The sequence below is a fragment of the Canis lupus genome, chromosome 9 (assembly GCF_003254725.2).
Source record: "Canis lupus dingo isolate Sandy chromosome 9, ASM325472v2, whole genome shotgun sequence".
NCBI classification, from domain to species: Eukaryota; Metazoa; Chordata; class Mammalia; order Carnivora; family Canidae; genus Canis; species Canis lupus.
In genome coordinates, this window is record NC_064251.1 from 49,896,871 (window position 1) to 49,913,975 (window position 17,105).

Consider the following 17,105-nt stretch of genomic DNA (forward strand, 5'->3'; position numbering starts at 1 on the left):
CTTTGTGGTGCTGGGGGTAGAAGGTGGCTCTTGGCTTCCAGGGCGGAGGCCAGTGTAAGGGGGTGAGATGGGCAGAGACAGGAGATACCCAGGAGGGAGATGAGGTAAGGGCGAGGCAGGAGGGTGACCCAGGGTGGTGGGACCCTGAAGATACGGGCCCGAATAGCTCTGACCTGGGCAGGCTGGGCTAACCTGCCAGGAGGGGCACCTGCGGCCTGACCCCCAGGAGTCCCCAGACCCTGGTGGGACAAGGTCCTCAAAAGGACAGAGCAGCTTTTGGGAGCCCCCATGTCTGGCCCTCAGACCCAGCACCAGGGACCATGCCCCTCCTCCTCCATGTCCCTAGTGGGCAGCAGAAGGCCGGATGTCTCTGTGTCCCTCCTCCCCTGGGGCCGTCAGAATGGGCAGGGAGGGTGATGTGGCTGTGGATGAGGTCCAGGGGCGCGGGGAAGACGGCACTGCTCTGTGGTTTGGGACCCCCTCGCTTGGTCCCCCTGTGGTCATTCTGCTGTGGAGCACAGGCCTGACCCCAGCCCCTTCTCGTGGGCGGCCCCGGGTTCCTGAGGGTGGGGTGACTCCTGCAGAGGTGCCGTCAAGTGCCCATGGCCCCCACGCAGCACCTGAGCCTTCCCGGGGGGAAGGAGCCCCTGCCCTGTGGGCATATTGCACATGCTCCTCCCAGAGCACCTGCTGGGCTGGAAACGGGATGAGGGTCCTCACACCAGACACTGAGCTCATTGCCTGGGACCCCGAAAGGGTGGCGGGTGACAAGAGATGGGCGACCCCTCAGGCAAGGTGGGGGCCACGAGTCCCATGCCTCCGGGCCTGCCCGTGGTCACAGGAGCCCCTCATAAGGTGGCCCTGGCCGGCCTGCGGCTCTGGGCCCCCGGGACGCTGCCAGACCCTGCCCCATGGGGGGCCCTCCCTGCACTGCCCTCCCTCCTCCCCCGCCCCACCCCGCGGTATCTGACAACCTCTCTCAGTGCCGTGCCCAGCACCTATCCTCTGACCACGAGCCCCACGGCCACTGGCCATCCCATTCCTGCTGCAGTGCTGAGACTCTGCCAGCATGGTCACTGCCCTGTGGGTCACCAGGAGCTCTGGCTGTGGCAGCCACACTGGTGGTTGAGGGAGCAGCTCCCTCTGACCATGGTGACCCAGTTTGGCAGGACAGGTGGCCCTCCTGAACCTCAGCTTCCCCATCTCTGCAGAGGGAGTGAGGATGCTCCCACCTTGTAGGCCCTGGGAATCAGGAGAGCATGACCCCCTAGCTCTAGGGATAATCCGCTCCCAGGAGCGTCTCTGTGCCCAAGGTGGGGGCTTCCTTCGGCCTCTGGGCAGAGCTGGGCCCCTCTGTCCCTCTGCTCCAGGCGCCCTGAGGCCCTCCAATGGGTGCCCCCAGGCCCTTACCCATCCTTCCTTCAGGGGGACCCTGAGCAGAGGTGGGGCAGGTAGGGGCCTGGCCTGGCTCAGCCAGAAGGTCTGAGGCCCAATTTTGGGGCTCAGGAAATGGGTGTCCCAGGATTCTGCAGGTGTACAAGGAGACACTGAGCAGTGACTCATCCTCTATGGGGTCCAGGTCGGATCTGACTGCTGCGGGCTCCCTGTGGGATGTCAGCCCCTTTTCTCCACCCCCTTGGACTGCACAATGGTGGCTGGAGAGGTGGGAGGGGGCGTCCTGGAGCTGTCCCTCCCTCCTTCCCTCCCTCCTTCCTGCGGTCACAGGACGCCCCTGCCCTCCCTCCCCCGCACTGTCTGAGCTGGGCCTGTGTGGTCAGCAGCCCTGAGCTGGGCCCAGTCCTCCCTCCCCTAAGGGGCCTCTGCTCAGCTAATGTGAGGATGGGGGATGGGGGTGTGGACGTGCGGGATGGATGCTGGCTGTGGGGGCCCCTCCTGGCACCCGCTGAAAGCAGACACGCCCAGTCTGGCCAACCCACACTGCTCCATGGCTCTCAGAGGGACAGAGTGGGGGGCAGCTGGCAGCGTGTTCCTGACCCCCGAGGGCGGGACACGGAGCCTGTGCCAGGACCTTGCGCAGGGAGAGACCCCCGGGGACTGACCTGGGTGTCCTCCACCTCAGGTCAGGCCCTGCCTTCCACTAGGCCTAGGGGGCAAAGACCCACGCCAGCGACTTAGCTGCCCAGCTCCTGGGCCTGTGGCCGGGCGTGGGGGATCGATGGGCACGTGCCCAAGGATGGAGGAGGCGGGAAGGCCTCTGGACCCCAGTGGCTCTGGGCCACACACCTGTAAGGTGTTGGCCTCACCTTTGAGCAACCGTCGAGGCTTTTGCCCTACCTCTGGCCTCCCAGTCAGGTATGGTGTCCCCCACAGATGGTGGCTCTCCAGGGCTGACCTGAGGCAGACAGTGTCCTCCAGCCTCAGGGGGCTCATGTGCTCCCTCACCCTCTGCTTGGCAGTCAGCTCCCTCCAGTCTGAGGGAGGGGGCTTGGAGGGGCTTGGAGGGGTCCCTGAGCTGGTGGGCAGGGGCAGCCCCACTGGACCCCACCCTACCCCTTCAACCCCTGCTCCGGGGTGCCCTCGACCCCAAGATGCTCCCCCATGGAAGGTGTTGAAGACTCTGGCTGGTGGGCCCCCTGAGTAAGCAGGGATGAGGCAGTGCCCTCAGCCCATGAGAAGCTGCTCATCCCTGCTCAGCCTTCCCCAGCCTGAGTCAGTGCATCTCTGGGGGGCGGGATGGGGGGGGGGCGCCTTTACCGGTTGCCAGGAGCCAGCACCGGCCAGAGTTGGGGCAGTGTGGTTGATGTCTGGGGTGGGGCACTGGGACCCAATGGGGCGGGAGCTAGGTCTGCAGCCTAACAGTAGCAGGGCAGGTGTAGCAGGGGCAACCAGTTCAGCAGCCTCCCCAGACCAGCCCGACCCCCAGGGCCACCCTGGGAAAGACAGCAGCCAGGGTGCCCGGTGTCAACACAGAGAGGACAGGGCCAGGACCCATGCGGGCCGGGGAGGTGTCTGTGGGCCCCAGGGTGGATCTTCTGCGGGAACACTCGAGTCCCGAGGCCTCATTAAATGGAAGAGCAGCTCTCCAGTGGAGCACCCGGGTGGGGCTGTGCCCCCAGGATGAGGCCTGGGGGGGCCCAAAGATGGTCTGGGAAAGCTGAGGCCACTCCTGGCCAGCAGGAAGCCGGGGCTAGGGCCACCTCTGCAAGGGCAGAGGGCCTGAAGCCGCTTTGCTCCGGGCTGGGGTCGGCAGGCCATGGAGGAGACAGGCCTGCCCCCTCCACCATGCTCCACGCCTGCCGCCTCCCAGAGCCGTGACACTCAGCATTGGGGTGACTAGGGCAGATGGTCACCCTTCCAGAAGGGTTCAGCCAGGCGGTGAGTGGTGGGGGTATGCTTTGGCCTGTTGGAGGGCCAGGGGGGGAGAGGTCTCCAGGCAGCTGGACCCCATGTGCCCTGGGGCATCACCAGATGGGCCCTTTTGGGCCCCCAGAGGCTGCCCTGGACATCCTTCCTTCTCCTAAGAGGCCGAGGGACTCTCGTTTTGTGCAGAGGGACTCCAGCGCAGTCTCCTGATTTTGGAAGTTTTCTCGGCTCTGTGACCTGGCTGTGTAGGGCTGACCCAGGTGGCTGCAGGACCTCCTGCTCCTGAGGCCTGGGCCCTGTGTCCCTGGCCTTTGGCTTAAGCCGGCCCCTGACAGGGGTGCTGCCGCCTTTCCCTGGGGACCCAAGGTGACTGAGCAGGGCCAGCAATGGGGTGGGCACCGAGCAGGGCTGGGAGTGCTCCAGGCCCTGTGGGGCTGGGCCACAGGCACCTTGGTTGCAGGCCCCCATCTTGGTGCCCCAGGAAGCACTCGGCGGTTCCTGCATGCTCCTGTCCCCAGGCTCCTGGCCGGGTCCTGCGGACACCATCTGGATGGTATGCGGGAAGGTGGCTTGGTTGGCCCCCCAGCCCGGGGCGAGGGCCACGGAGGGTTAAGTGAGGACATTGGCAAGGACATCCCGCTCCTGCCCGGGGCTAGAACGGGGGTGTTTTGGGAGCCACCCACGGCCTGGCCTGTGGCCGTTGCCCAGCCTGTGGGTCATCTGGTGGTCATGCTGGCTCCTCCTGGCACTGAGTGTTTATTTCTAACAGGGGAGGCAGTGGGGACAGATGTGCCTCAGGGGACAGGGCACAACGAGGCCTTGATAGGCAGTGGGAACGGTCCAGTCTGACAGCCGCTGGTCCTGGAGCCACTGTGTCCACTATTTTCCCAGGTCCCCCCAAGCCCAGCGCCACACGAGCCCAGAATTCCAGAAGGAGCCAGGCCGTTGCTGGGGATGACCCCCCCCCTTGCGTGCACCTGCCCCCCCGGATGATGCACCCGGCCTCCAGGTGTCCCTGCCAGAGGTCTTGACCTTGCAGACTCCTGTCCTACCCTGGGACCAGCTGGGCTCCCTCTGGGCGGGGGCAGGCCTAGGATGGTGACCTGCTGTCATGGAGGCCACCTTGGGAGGGACAGCAGTGGGTCCAGGGGACCCAGGTCGGGCTTGCTCTGGGAGCACAGAGACAGGACACTGGGGGACCCCCAGCCACCAGGCTGGTGAGTCTGGAGGGGCCAGGGAGTTAGGAGGCTGGGAATGGCCGCTTTCTTGGCTGGGTGGGAGCAGGAAAGGAGCATGTGTGGGAGGCAGTGGGGCTGGGCCTGCCCTACTGGGGCCCTAGGGGTAGCTGTCCCCTCCTGGGCCTGGAGCCAGAACAGCCAGGTCACGGGTGGTGACAGAATCGAGACAGGGAGGGGCTGACTGTGCCCAGGGGTCACGGAGCTGTGGTGGGGAGGGGGCGCCCAGGGGAGGCTGTCACAGGGGTCAGAGGCCAGGCAGGTGTGCCCACTTCCAGACAGACACTCGGCCTTCCCTGTTTGAGAACACTGGTCACAGGGCCCAGCCCTCCTTGAGGCCCCGAGATAGCTGTGCCTGGGACTTTGCCTGGCCATGGGGGATGGAGGTTCGGCCCCAGATGAAGCCAGGCCAGAAAAGGGGTGAAGCAGGGAGATGGACAGGAATACGGGACCCCAAGCGGGCCTGGTTTTGCATGGCTGAGATCTGGGCCCGGGGCTCTGCCCAGCTCTACCACAGCTGGGCCACCAACTCCCAGGTCTCCGAGGCATCGGGTAGGACCGTGCTCAGTAGGGTCAGTGACTATGGGGGCTTCTGGTTGGCAGGGTTCGGGCAGAGGTAGTGTGGGTACCCCCGGGGGTAAGCCAAGCCCTTGGAGTGTGTGGGTGACTGCCCCTACCTGGCCAGATGCAGGGAAGAGCTTTGCCGGGGGGCAAGGGGATGGGTTGTTGGCTTCTCCCTTGAGTGACCCAGGCTGGTGGACAGCTGCGGGGTGGCTCTAGGGAGGGTCCTGCCAGGTGGCAGGTGTCCATGGGCGGGGCTCAGCCTCTGAAGGCCCCAGGGCACCATCCTCCAGAAAGAACCCATTTCTGCAGCAGCCGGGCGGGCGTGCTGGGAGGGGCCGCCATGGCCAAGGTCGCCCATCCCTGCCAGGCTCAGGGCAACCTCCCTAGCCTCCGACTCTTGCTGGGGAGGAGGGCTCCTGGGCCCGGGCTCCCCAGGGCAGGGCGGGAGGGGGGCAGCACCCAGGGGGAGGCTGTGAGCCAAATGCAGACCGTGGCCTCCATGCGAAGGCAGCAATGTTGGTGGGGGCCAACCTCTGGGCTGGGGGGGGACCCTCATCTCTGCCCAGACAGGGCTGTAGGGCCGTGGGGGCTGGTCCTTCCCTCCCTTCCCCCTGGCTCCGAACCAAGCCTGGGCCAGTTCCCAGCCTCTACCCAGGCATAGGGGTGCTGTGTCCCCACGTCACTGAGCCCCCTCCCCATCCCCACAAACAGGTCTGCCACAGGTCAGGGCTCTGAGCATCTTTATCTGCAAAACCAGCACCCAGGGGAAGCAAAAGTGCTGCGCCTCCCCACATGTCCCTGTGCCCACGCTGCCCACACCCCGCCTGCCCTGCTCCAGCCTGCCCTCTGGTTCAGCCACAGCCCTGTGTGGCCATCCCCACGTGGCTGTGGGCGGAGCCTCTCGGGCGCCCTTGGCCCAGGGTGGGGGCAGCCGGGCCAGGCCGGTGGGGCCCCGAGATCACCCTTTGCGAGGTGCTGTGGGGCCTGGGGGTGCACCGGGCACTCCCCCTCAGCCCCTGAGGGCTTCCTGGGAAGTGAAGCCAGAGGTGGGCCCCAGAGACATAGGGCAAGGGGTGCGTGGGGAAGAGACAAGAGACAAGGGCAGTTGTATCCCTTGCCCCAAACCCCAAGAATAGACTCTGCTTCCGGGGACAGATCCCCACTGCCCCCCAGCTTCCCAGCCAGTAGCCCTGGGGCAGCCTGTGGCCCTCCCCAGTGAGGACGGAGCCAGGGGACAGAGGCTCCAGGGACATCTGCTGTCCCGGGTCTCAGAGCACCAGCAACTCATAGGGTGGAAACAATCCAACTCCCAGTTAATCCACACAGACCCAAGAACTCCAATAACTTCCTTCAAAACAAAATCGTTTTCTGCCAGAGCATTCCTGGCTGGTAGGGCCGTGCACACCGAGGGAGAGCTTTCAGAGGAAACAGAAGAGGCGGCGTGTTTCCCAACAGGTGTGACGGAGCACGCACCTTTGCGCGTGCCCGGTGAGGGTGATGGCTCTGTCTCCCCACCAATAGCTTCCTCACCAGGGAAGGGAGGTGGGCGGCAAGCCCCCCTTATAGCCCTCGGGTCATGCTGCCCATGCTGGTCCCACGGTGGCCAAGCCAATGGCCTGCCTCCCTCCCCAAGCCCCACTCCCATTTCCAGTACTTGGAGGATGTCAGAGGTGGGCTCCAAGTGGCTGCCTGGGGGGGAGCCCCTGGAGGGGAGCCCCTGCCTCCTTGGGACCACGGGTGGTGGGTGATGCTGGACACCCTGACGCCCAGCCCTGGGACACGGCAGACTGAGCTCTGGCCATGGGGCACGCTAGCCTCAAAAGCTTTCTCTAGTGGGTCCAGCAGCTGCGGGGGGTGGAGTGTCATCCCTCTAGAGTGCTCTAGGGTGCTCTGGGGTGATCTCGGGTGCTGGGCAGGGAAGGCTGTGAGACTTCACACTCCCGGGAACTGCACCTTCCCCCAGCTCCCACATGGGGGCAGCTGGGGGAGCAGGGCCCCTCACCCCATCAGCCCCATGTGGGGGCAGCCAGCCCCGGGGTCCTCACTCAGCCCTGCTCCTGGGCCCTCGCCCCTTCCCAGACCACCCCCCACACCAGCTTCACCCCCTTCTCTCCCTGCAGAGGGGTCTCAGACACACAGAAGCTCACACACTCAGGAAGAGTCCTTCCCTACACCCCAGGATGGCCAGCCCCTTGGGCCAGCCCACCCTCCTGCTCCCTCCCCTCCTCAGAAACAAGCAGGGCCAGCTCTGGAAGCCCCCAGGGTCTGCTCCGGAGCCCAACAGACCCAGATGGCCACAGGCTCCTGGGGTGGACGGGAGGTTTGCTCCCGTGGTCACATGGCCCAGAGCCGGGGCCAGCTGCACGGTCCAGCCAGGGACCCTGCCAGGCCCTGTGGTGACGCTGTCCTGGGCGGGTACCCCAGATGAGCCCAGCCTGCTCAGCCCTGCACACCGCCCTCATCCCTGAGGCCTCTGAGATCATCCCAGCCCTGCTGCCTGGCTCCCAGGCTCTGTCCTCCCTGGTACCCCTCCACCTTTGCCCTGTCATTGGGCCTGTGCCCCCTTGCCCGTCTTTACCCTTTGCCCCCAGCATGGACTGGTATTTCCTGAGGCGGTGTATGAAACTCTCTCTGAACAATGGCAGGGTTGTCTCTCCTTGTGGTTCCATTTTTTGCTTTGGTTATTCTGAGACCATTGGGTTTTTTTGTTTTGTTTTGTTTTGTTTAAAGATTTTATTTATTCATTGAGACAGAGAGAGAGAGGCAGAGACACAGGCAGAGGGAGAAGCAGGCCCCATGCAGGGAACCCGACGAGGGACTCGATCGGGGGTCTCCAGGATCACACCCCAGGCTGCAGGTGGCACCAAACCACTGCGCCACTGGGGCTGCCCCTCTGAGACCATTGTTATTAGTCACACACACATTTAAAATTCTTGGGACGCTGGGGTGGCTCAGTGGTGTCTGCCTTCGGCTTAAGGTGTGATCCTGGGGTTCTGGGATCAAGTCCTTCATCAGTCTCCCCACAGGGAGCCTGCTTCTCCCTCTGCCTGTGTCTCTGCCTCTCCCTATGTCTCTCATGAATAAATAAATAAAATCTAAGAAAAAATAATTAAAAATTCTTAGTGTTCTTGATGGACTGAGCCTACTATCATTACAAACAACCTAGCATGTCTATACCCTTACATTGTAAATGTTTCTCTTCTTTTTTTGGGGGGGGGGATGTTTCTCTTCTAAAACAGCATATGATTCTTTAAAAAATCCTGTCTGAGGGATCCCTGGGTGGCGCAGCGGTTTAGCCCTTGCCTTTGGCCCAGGGCGCGATCCTGGAGACCTGGGATCGAGTCCCACATCGGGCTCTCTGCTTGGAGCCTGCTTCTCCCTCTGCCTATTTCTCTGCCTCTCTCTCTCTCTCTGTGACTGTCATGAATAAATAAATAAAATCTTAAAAAAAAAATCCTGTCTGATCAGGCTTTTTAAGCTGTGTATTTAGCTAACTTTATTTAATCTAATAAGGTATTAAATAATGAGTTAAATAATATAAATAAAATATATCTTATTTTGTGCTTTTTATTTTCCCCACCTGTTCTCACCATCTTCATACCTCTTTTGGATTGTTTTTCATCAGTTTATTATTTCACTTCTATTACTGTAGGATATTGCAAGTGTGTGTATTGTGTATGTGCATGTACGTGTGTGGGTGTATAGATGTGTGTATATCTGTACACACATATGCTCTAGAGGTTACGGCCAACATTACAATGCAAAGCTTCAATTTGACAAAGTCACGTGGATGGATTCCTTTCCCTCCTCCCAAACAATGCCATTTTCATCATGTTTCAGAATTCATACATTTAAACAAATTTTTTTTTAAGATTGTATTTATTTATTCAAGAGAGACACAGAAAGAGGTAGAGACACAGGCAGAGGGAGAAGCAAGCTCCCTGTGGCGAGCCCAAAGCAGAACTGGATCCCAGGACCCTGGGGTCATGCCCTGAGCCAAAGGCTGAGGCTTCAGTGACTGAGCAACTCAGGAACCCCTATTTTTTTTTAATTTATTTATTTGCAAGAGAAGGTGGGTGGCAGGGACAGAATCTCAAGCAGGCTCCCTGATGCGGGGCTTGATTCCACAACCATGAAACCATGACCTAAGCTGAATCCAAGGGTCAGATGCTTCACCGACTGAGCCACCCAGGTATCCCATTTATGGACCATCTCTTGGGGACACATTCTTTCGTCTGTCAAGCTACTCCAGGCTGGAGGCTTTACCTGCAGTGGGGCCGTGGGGTCAAGAAGGGAAGGGGATGCCAGGGGGGTGGGGGGCTCAGTCGGTGGAGCATCTGACTCCTGATCTCAGCTCACGTCTTGATCTCAGGGTCGTGAGTTCAAGCCCAGCATCGGGCTCTGTGCTGAGCCTACTTAAAAAAAACAACAACAACAACAAAAAAAACAAGTGGATGCAACCACCCATTGACCGGAGAGTGACCTGGGGTGGGATGGCCCCAGGACTGCGTGACATGCAAGAGGCTACATGCTGTGCAATCCCAGATCAGGCCAAGTGCCTCCGTGGAGATGGAATTCAGTCTGTGGCTGTGGGGGTGAGACCAGTCACAAAGGGTCACCAAGGAGCTCTCTGGGATGATGGAATGTTCTGCATCTTGATTGGGTTCTGTTTACACAGGTGTCTACATTGGTCCCAACTCATCAAAGCACACGATGAAATTGTGTCCAGTTTGGTGCACATCAGATCTAAGCTTGTATTTTATTTTATTTTTTAAGATTTTTTTTTTTTGAGAGGGAGAAAGAGAGCGTGAGAATGAGAGCGTGAGAGCAAGAACACTGAGCAGGGCCAGGGAGGGGTGGAGGCAGAGGAGAAGCAGGGAGCCTAAGACACGGGGTTCGATCTCATGATCCCGAGATCACATCCTGAGCCTAAATCCAGAGTCAGACGTTTCACCGACTGAGCTCCCCAGGGGTCCCCTAAGTTCATATTTTAGAAATAAAGACTAAATAAGGAATTTTCAGACAAATAAAACCCAAAGGAATTGATCACAAACAGACCTGCAATGAAACAAAAATATGAAAGGATGCTCTTCAGCCAGAAGGATGGTGCTACTGACTCGAGCACAGCCACATGGGATGGGCTACAGAGCACAACAGACCCTGGTGATTGTGGTCTCGGTCACCTGCAGTACGTCCTGCAGGTGCCAAGTATAGTTAGAATCAAAACACATGACAAAAATCGAATGAAACCTCAGAGGGTACAGATGGAAGGAAAGTGTTGTAATAATTACATTGCCCAGAAGATGGGGAACATGATAATTCATATTGGACATTAGTAACTCGAGGGTGACCTCGTTACCTCCAGGCTGACACCAAGAGCAGTGGAAAGTTACGTAAGAATGCAAGGTGGAGGGATCCCTGGGTGGCTCAGTGGTTTAGCGCCTGCCTCTGGCCCAGGATGTGATCTTGGAGTCCCGGGATAGAGTCCCACGTCGGGCTCCCTGCATGGAGCCTGCTTCTCCCTCTGCCTCTCTCTCTCTCTCTCTCTCTCTGTCTCCCATGAATAAATAAATAAAATCTTTATTTTTTATTTTTATTTTTTAAAGATTTTATTTATTTATTCATGAGAGAGAGAGAGAGAGAGAGAGGCAAGAGACACAGGCAGAGGGAGAAGCAGGCTCCACGCAGGGAGCTTGACACAGGACTCCATCCCAGGTCTCCAGGATTGCGCCCTGGGCCAAAGGCAGGCACCAAACCGCCGCGCCACCCAGGGATCCCCCCCCCACTTTTTTTTTTAAAGAAAATAAAATCTTTAATAAAAAATGCAAAGTGGAGTCAGCTTGAGATTCTCTAAAAAAACAAATAGTCTTGAAGAGAGACCTGAACATTCATGTTGGTCGCAGTGTCATTCACAGCAGCCCAGGGGTGGGAGCAACCTGAGCGCCTACTCAGATAAACAAGACGACACCACGGACCATCACTCAGCCCTAAAAGGAAGGAAATCCTGGCACGGGATGGACCTGAAGACATGGAGCTGAGAGAGAGAAGCCGGCACAGGAGGACAGATTCTGTATGAGCGGGAACTCCCAGGAGGCCCCAGATCCACAGACATGGCTGGGGGTGCGGCGAGGGAGGGGATAGAGTTTAACAGGACAGAGTCCAGTCTGGGAAGACCCACAGGTCCTGGGGACGTGGAGACGGTGCCGAGGCCACAGAAGTGGATACTTAAGGAGAGTTAAAAAAAAAAACAAAACAGAAAAGTAATGTTTACAAGGTAATAAAGAGAAAACCAATGTAATAAAGCCACGAGTTAGCCCACCAGGTGGGGCAAGAGCACCTGCCTCAGCCAGAGACCCAGCACACCGCCCCTCCCGCCCCATCCTGCCACCCCTCTCACCACCAGGCCCTCCCTCAGTGGCCCAGCCCTCAGCGCTGTGTCCCCAGCTCTCCAGCCATCCTGCCAGCCCCCTCCCCACGGTCAACCCCCCAGCAGGTTCGGCTGCAGACCTGGGCCCGCCCTGGAGGTGGTGCTCTCACATCTTCCTACCTCAAGGGGCTCAGGTGCCAGCGATGTACCCACCTGCCCAGGGCCCTGGGGTAGCTGGAGAAGGTCTGGGCCCCAGGGGAACTGCCTGTGCCCTAGGCCCTGGGATCCCAGTCCCTTGCCCCTTACAGTTCTCCACTTGTCTAGGAAGGGGATGGTCCCGCAACACTGACTGGTGCGAGGGATGGGCTGGTGACCACGCCGCCCGGAACGTGGGGACACATGGTGCATCTGCTCTCAGCAGGCTCGGGGCAGACCTGTGGGGTGTCCTGGGCAGCCAGCCAGGGGCCAGCTGGACAACACTTGGCTGGCAGGCAGGTGCTGATCCTGCAGAGGGAATGTCCCCTCACAGGGGTGACTGGGACCGCTGTGCTCATGGCAGGGTTGGGAGAGGGGCTGGGGCAGTCGGGGGCATCCTTCAGAGTCCTGAGTCCCACGTGTCACTGAGGAATGGGTCCACGGCCACACCCGGCCCCCAGGCAGCTCTGGGAAGGTGCACAGTGGTTCCAGCGCTCAAAATCACCACCTGCCCTCCAGACTAGTGGAAAGGGGGCTCAGGTCACGAGCGGGGTATCAGTGTCCCTGGCAGTAGCCTGTCTGTACCCCCACCCTACCCCACCACCACAGCCAGTCCTCTGTCCAGGTAGGCATGGGGCCACACCCCCCCGGGGAGGGTCACTGATGGAGATGCACCCAAGGAGGCCGGCCACCTGGTCCCAGATCTCCGCGGTCCCACTTGGCCTCCCCTGGGTCAGGGCACGAGCCAGCTTGCTGTGCTCTGGGGCCCGCAGGGCTCTCCTGAGATGCAGCACTGGGTCCCCAGGACCAGGGGAAGCCCCAGGATGCCACCCATGTCTCTGTCACAGTGTGGGGCTTTGTGCGACTCTGGTGGACAGGGGGTGGGGGAAGTGCAGGACCCAGAGTGGGGGTCCCTGGGCAGGAATCTCCCAGCACCCAGGGCCACGGACAGCCCACCTCCCACCCTGCCCTGACAGGGGACAGGCTCAGGCTGGGGGGGGCATCCAGTGCCCTGAGGGGGAACAGACCCAGGTGACCCAGGGTGTGTGTGTGTGTGGGGTCCAGTGTGTGTGTGTGGGGTCCAGTGCCCTGAAGGGGGGGCAGGCCCAGCCTGGGGTGTGTGTAGGGGGTTCAGTGCCCTAAGGGAGGACAAGTCCAGGCTGGGGGGTCCAGTGCCCTAAGGGAGGACAGGTCCAGGCTGGGGGCTCCAATGTCCTGAGGAGGGACAGCCCCAGGCTGGGGGTGTCCAGTGCCCTGAGGGGGGACATACCCGGGCTGGGGGTTCCAGTGCCCGGAGCGGGGACAGGCCCTGGCTGGGGGGTCCAGTGTGCAATCCAGTGCAGAGCAAGAGGTCTCTCCGATGCTCTTTGATCTGTGGTGGGGCCAGGTTCCTGCGGGGCCTGGGCTTGGCTTGCTGCCCCCCTGCCTGGACCTCCTGAGGGCCGATGAGGGGAGACTCAGGAGGACTGGTCCTGTCTGGGCTGGGGCAGCTGTGAGCACACAGCTGGGGCCCCAGTACAGAAAGAACCTCTACACCCAGTGGGAGTCAGGGTAAGGGTCAGGAGGCTGTCCCCACCTCCCCGCTGCCAACAGGAAGCTAAACCTCCAGGCTGGGGCATCTACTTGTAGGTAGGCCTACTCCTGTCCTGTTGTGGGGGGCAGGCCCTGTGGACACACACAGCACGGGCTGTGTGGGCAGGGGAGGGGCCTAGTCCTACCCACAAACACCTGCAACAGGAGCTGGTGGGGGGCGGGGGTGTGGACAGGCCGAGTGGGCTGGGGGTGGCGTGAGTGTGCCCTGAGGGGCCGCCCCCCACCACTTGCCCCCAGGTCAGAGTGGCTCATACTCCCGGATCCCACCACGGAGCGTTTATTCCACGCTGAAAGCAGAGCACTGCTGGGCTGTGAGGGGGCCTCCGCTGGGGAGCAGCCACATCTTCAGCAGTTATTGGGATGAGGAGACCAGTCTGACAGGGGAGATGGGAGTGAGTGTGGCTGAGAGACACGCCCACCTGGGGCGCGCAGCCCGGACTCCATGCAGCCAAGCAGGTGAGTGCTCACATGCCTGTGCTTGTGAACATGGTGCACAGACACATCTCCCGGTGTGTACACACGGGCACACCTGGGTGTGTGAGGACACGTGCACATATGAGCACTGTGGCTGTGCGCCTGTCTGCACGTTCCATATGTGCCACTATGTGCTCACGTGATCATCGACATGTAAAGAGCCGGAGGAGGGGAAGGCAGGTGGCTCAGGATGGGAGGGGGGACCTGGTGGGGCAGGAGGTGGCCCAGGAGAGGAGGGGGGACTTGGGGGGCAGGAAGTGGCCCAGGATGGGGTATGGAGGGCACAGAGACCAAGGAATTATGAGAACCCCCACTTTGGGCTCTGGTTGAACCCTCTGGGTTGGCAGGATCCCCACAGGGAGACCCTGAAGGCAGGCCACGCTCCCCTGTTGGCTCCCACAGGGCTTCAGAGGCCCATGGGGGGGGGGCCTGGTGGATGCAGGCCCCTGTGCCCCGAGGGCCCGTTACCTGCCAGGTCTGGGAAGACGATGTTGTTGTCCGACAGGCCCAGAGCTCTGACCAGGCAGACAAATTTGTCCAGCACCCAGGGTCTGGATTATCCACATCCTGCCTGGGGCCCGAGGAGCAGAGCATGGCCCTTAGCCCCTGAGGGTGAGTGGGGATGCTGGGCACCCTGCCCTCCTTCCCCTTCCTGCTCCCACCAGCTGGACAGTGGCAGCCGGGTGGGGAACTCACAGAGCAGGTTAACCCTGAGGATGCTCTGGCCACCTGACTGCCTTCTGAACAGCATCAGAGCGAACACATTGTAGTCAGTGTCATACACCTGGACTTCCTCGGGGTTTGCCCCCGATGCTGGGGAGGGGGGCACAGGAACAGCATCATGGGCCTGCCCACCAGCGCCCCCCCCACCCGGCCATCCCCCTCCCTCCCACCCGTCACCCTCTCGGCCTCACCGCCATCCACTGAGAACCTCCCGGGCTGTGCCGCTGGAATCAGCACATAAGACCATGTGATACAGCGGTGGCCCCTGTGGAGGTAGGGATGGACACACAGAAAGGTTTTGGAACCCGGCCAGACCTCTGGTTCCCTTCTTGTTCTCAGGTGCCGCCCCAACATGGGCCCCCAAGACAACACTGCTGTTTGTTTGGAGGACACTTTGGTCAGAAGCCATGGGCATAGCCCAGCAGATAGGAGGCTTCGAGGGTGTCCCGGGGTGGTTCCCCCCTACAGGAGTGATGGACGTGTGAGCTCTACCCCCGTCCGCGTGCATCCGGCATCCCAGCCCACCCACCCACCATCCACTCCTCCTCAGCCTGGAATAGACCCCAAATGTGCAATGGCAAGAAAACGGGCCACAGTGTCCCCTCGGGGAGCATGGAGCGGGCCAGGCTGGGCCTCAGGCCGGTGCCCTGAACTTCGCTGAGCTAGGTCCGATGTGGGAACCCCAGTGAGCCCCCTGCAGTGCGGGGGCCTCTCCAGGCTGTTTTGAGAAGCAACCAAGGGTGTCTGGCCTGCAAGGGGAGAGGTGAGGCCATCCTGAAGGCTTCATGGTCCAGGTGCACATGCACTGGGGTCTCTGTCCCCCACGTGCCCTAATAATCAACTTCCGGCAGGAGCCAGGTCAGTCAGGGGCCCCCAGGAATCCAAGATGGCTCTGGGGAGGCTCTCAGCGCCCACGATCTGCCCCCCGTCTGCACGACAAGCCCGCCTCGCTTAAGGTTCCTGTGTTATGTTACTTGGAGCCAAAGAGCCCTGACTGGATGGGCTCCCAGCTCTCCCCGCCCCCACAGCAGGGCAGGTGGGCAGGGAGCCCTCAGGTTTCGGTGGCCCCCAGCGTGGGAGTGTACCACCATCCACCTCATCCAGGGGGCTGTCCACCAAGACCCCCCACTTGCTCCCCACCAGGGGGTGGCATTTCATCCAGGCAGACTGACAGAGCACCTGTCACCCTGGATGCAGCAACTGGTCCTGTCTCCAGAAAACCCAGTGATTCGAAAAGACCCAGTCAGAGGCCACTGCCAGGCTGAACAGGGCGCTCACTCTTTTCTGGAATCAGCACCCTCAGGAGAGCATCGGCCTAGGCTAACGTACTACCCCTGTGAGGTGCAGACTCTCCTGAGCGGAGGCCTGGGGCAGACTGTGGTGCTGGGGCCCATGCTGGACCTGAGCCATAGAGCCATTAGCTGCCGGGGGTCCAGGCCAGGGACCCCCACTCACCGGGTCATAGCATAGGACACTTGCAGGCGGCTGTTTTCATTTCGCTCGAATGTCGCCGTGAATGAATTCAACAGGAACTTGTCTGACCTCCTGTGGGTGCTGCCTGCCAGGCCGATGACAAACCACTCCCCCTGGAACTGTGGGAGCCATGGTAGGCAGAGTCCAGGGCAGCCCGAGGCCCCTCGTAGGCAGGGTGCCCAGGCTGAGCTTGCAGGGAGGCCTCCTGCAGGAGTGGACGTGGGCCTGGGCCTGGCAGGGGCAGGTGACCTTGCCCAGCGGGAGCCTCAGCAGGCTTCGATGTGCTCAGTGTTGGGGACCAGCAGGGGTCACCCGGAACAGCGGCTGACCCAGGAAGGCCTGTCCACAGCCCGGCCTGCCCGGTCTCGGGTCCCCCTCCCCACCCTCTCCTGTGGCCCCCACAGCGCTCAAGAGTTCCCCTTTCCTCCTGCACTTGACCCCTGGTGGCCTTTGTCACCCTCCCTCCAACCCCCAGACCTGGTCCTCCTTGAAGCTCTGTAAGACGGAGCCAGCGACTGGCTTGGTGTTTGGGGTCTGACCCTTCAGGGCGTCCAGCAGGGTGAGCACCAGCCACAGGGCACACCAGCGCCCCATCCCCATAGGGGCAGAGAGGAAGCCAGTTGCTGAGATCACCACTGACTCAGATGCTCGCCTCCTTATGGGCCCACTCAGCAGGTGCCCCTCCCCAGGGGTGTGCCCTCCACCTTCCTCCTCAGAACAGGCATAAGCGGGAGGGCTTGGAGGGCTCAGAGGTGGACGGAGCAGGGGCGGGGCCCTCCTGAGATCCTGCCCAGCAAACATGGGGGCACCTGGGTCCCAGCCCAGGAAGGGACATGGGCACAAGATGGAAGGGCTGGGCTTGCTGGGTCCACGAGCTCCCAGGGATTTTTCGTTTTCTGACTCGAGTCCCCCAGCTCCACAGCCCCCTGGGAGCCCTCAGAGGCCTGAGGCGCCTCCCCCTAGCCCTAGCCCAGCAGCACTCCTGCCACCAGGTGGAGAGCAGAACGTTCCATCCCACACAGGGGGCTCAACCTTAGTCCCAAAGGGTCAGGGGCACAATGTTCTTGCTGTAGGAACAGAGTGCAGAGCCCAGGCCTGCCACCCCCACGCTGCTCTACAGGTCCCTGAAAACTCGGGCAAGAACGAGGCCAAGGGGC

General features: G+C 61.1%; 1 protein-coding gene across 9 annotated transcripts; it reads right to left on the reverse strand.

The window, feature by feature from the left end:
* Window positions 1-10,750: 10,750 nt before the first annotated feature.
* LCN12 (lipocalin 12) lies at window positions 10,751-16,905 on the reverse strand. 9 transcript variants are annotated; one of them, XM_025475890.3, is made up of 7 exons: window positions 16,426-16,891; window positions 15,931-16,067; window positions 14,667-14,740; window positions 14,449-14,565; window positions 14,221-14,323; window positions 12,956-13,120; window positions 10,751-11,347 (listed from the first exon to the last, which is right to left on the reverse strand). In XM_025475890.3, the coding sequence occupies exons 1-7, from the start codon at window positions 16,747-16,749 to the stop codon at window positions 11,101-11,103; spliced, it is 1,167 nt and encodes a 388-aa protein (XP_025331675.2). In that variant the 5' UTR covers window positions 16,750-16,891; the 3' UTR covers window positions 10,751-11,100. The 9 variants fall into 9 exon arrangements, 6 of the variants coding, with proteins under 6 accessions (XP_025331675.2, XP_048970250.1, XP_025331678.2 ...); XM_025475889.3 differs by lacking the exon at window positions 10,751-11,347 and adding an exon at window positions 11,578-12,205 and having other exon boundaries at window positions 16,426-16,895; XR_003147044.3 differs by lacking the exon at window positions 10,751-11,347 and adding an exon at window positions 13,533-13,652 and having other exon boundaries at window positions 12,983-13,120; window positions 16,426-16,859.
* Between the last annotated feature and the right edge of the window lie 200 nt (window positions 16,906-17,105).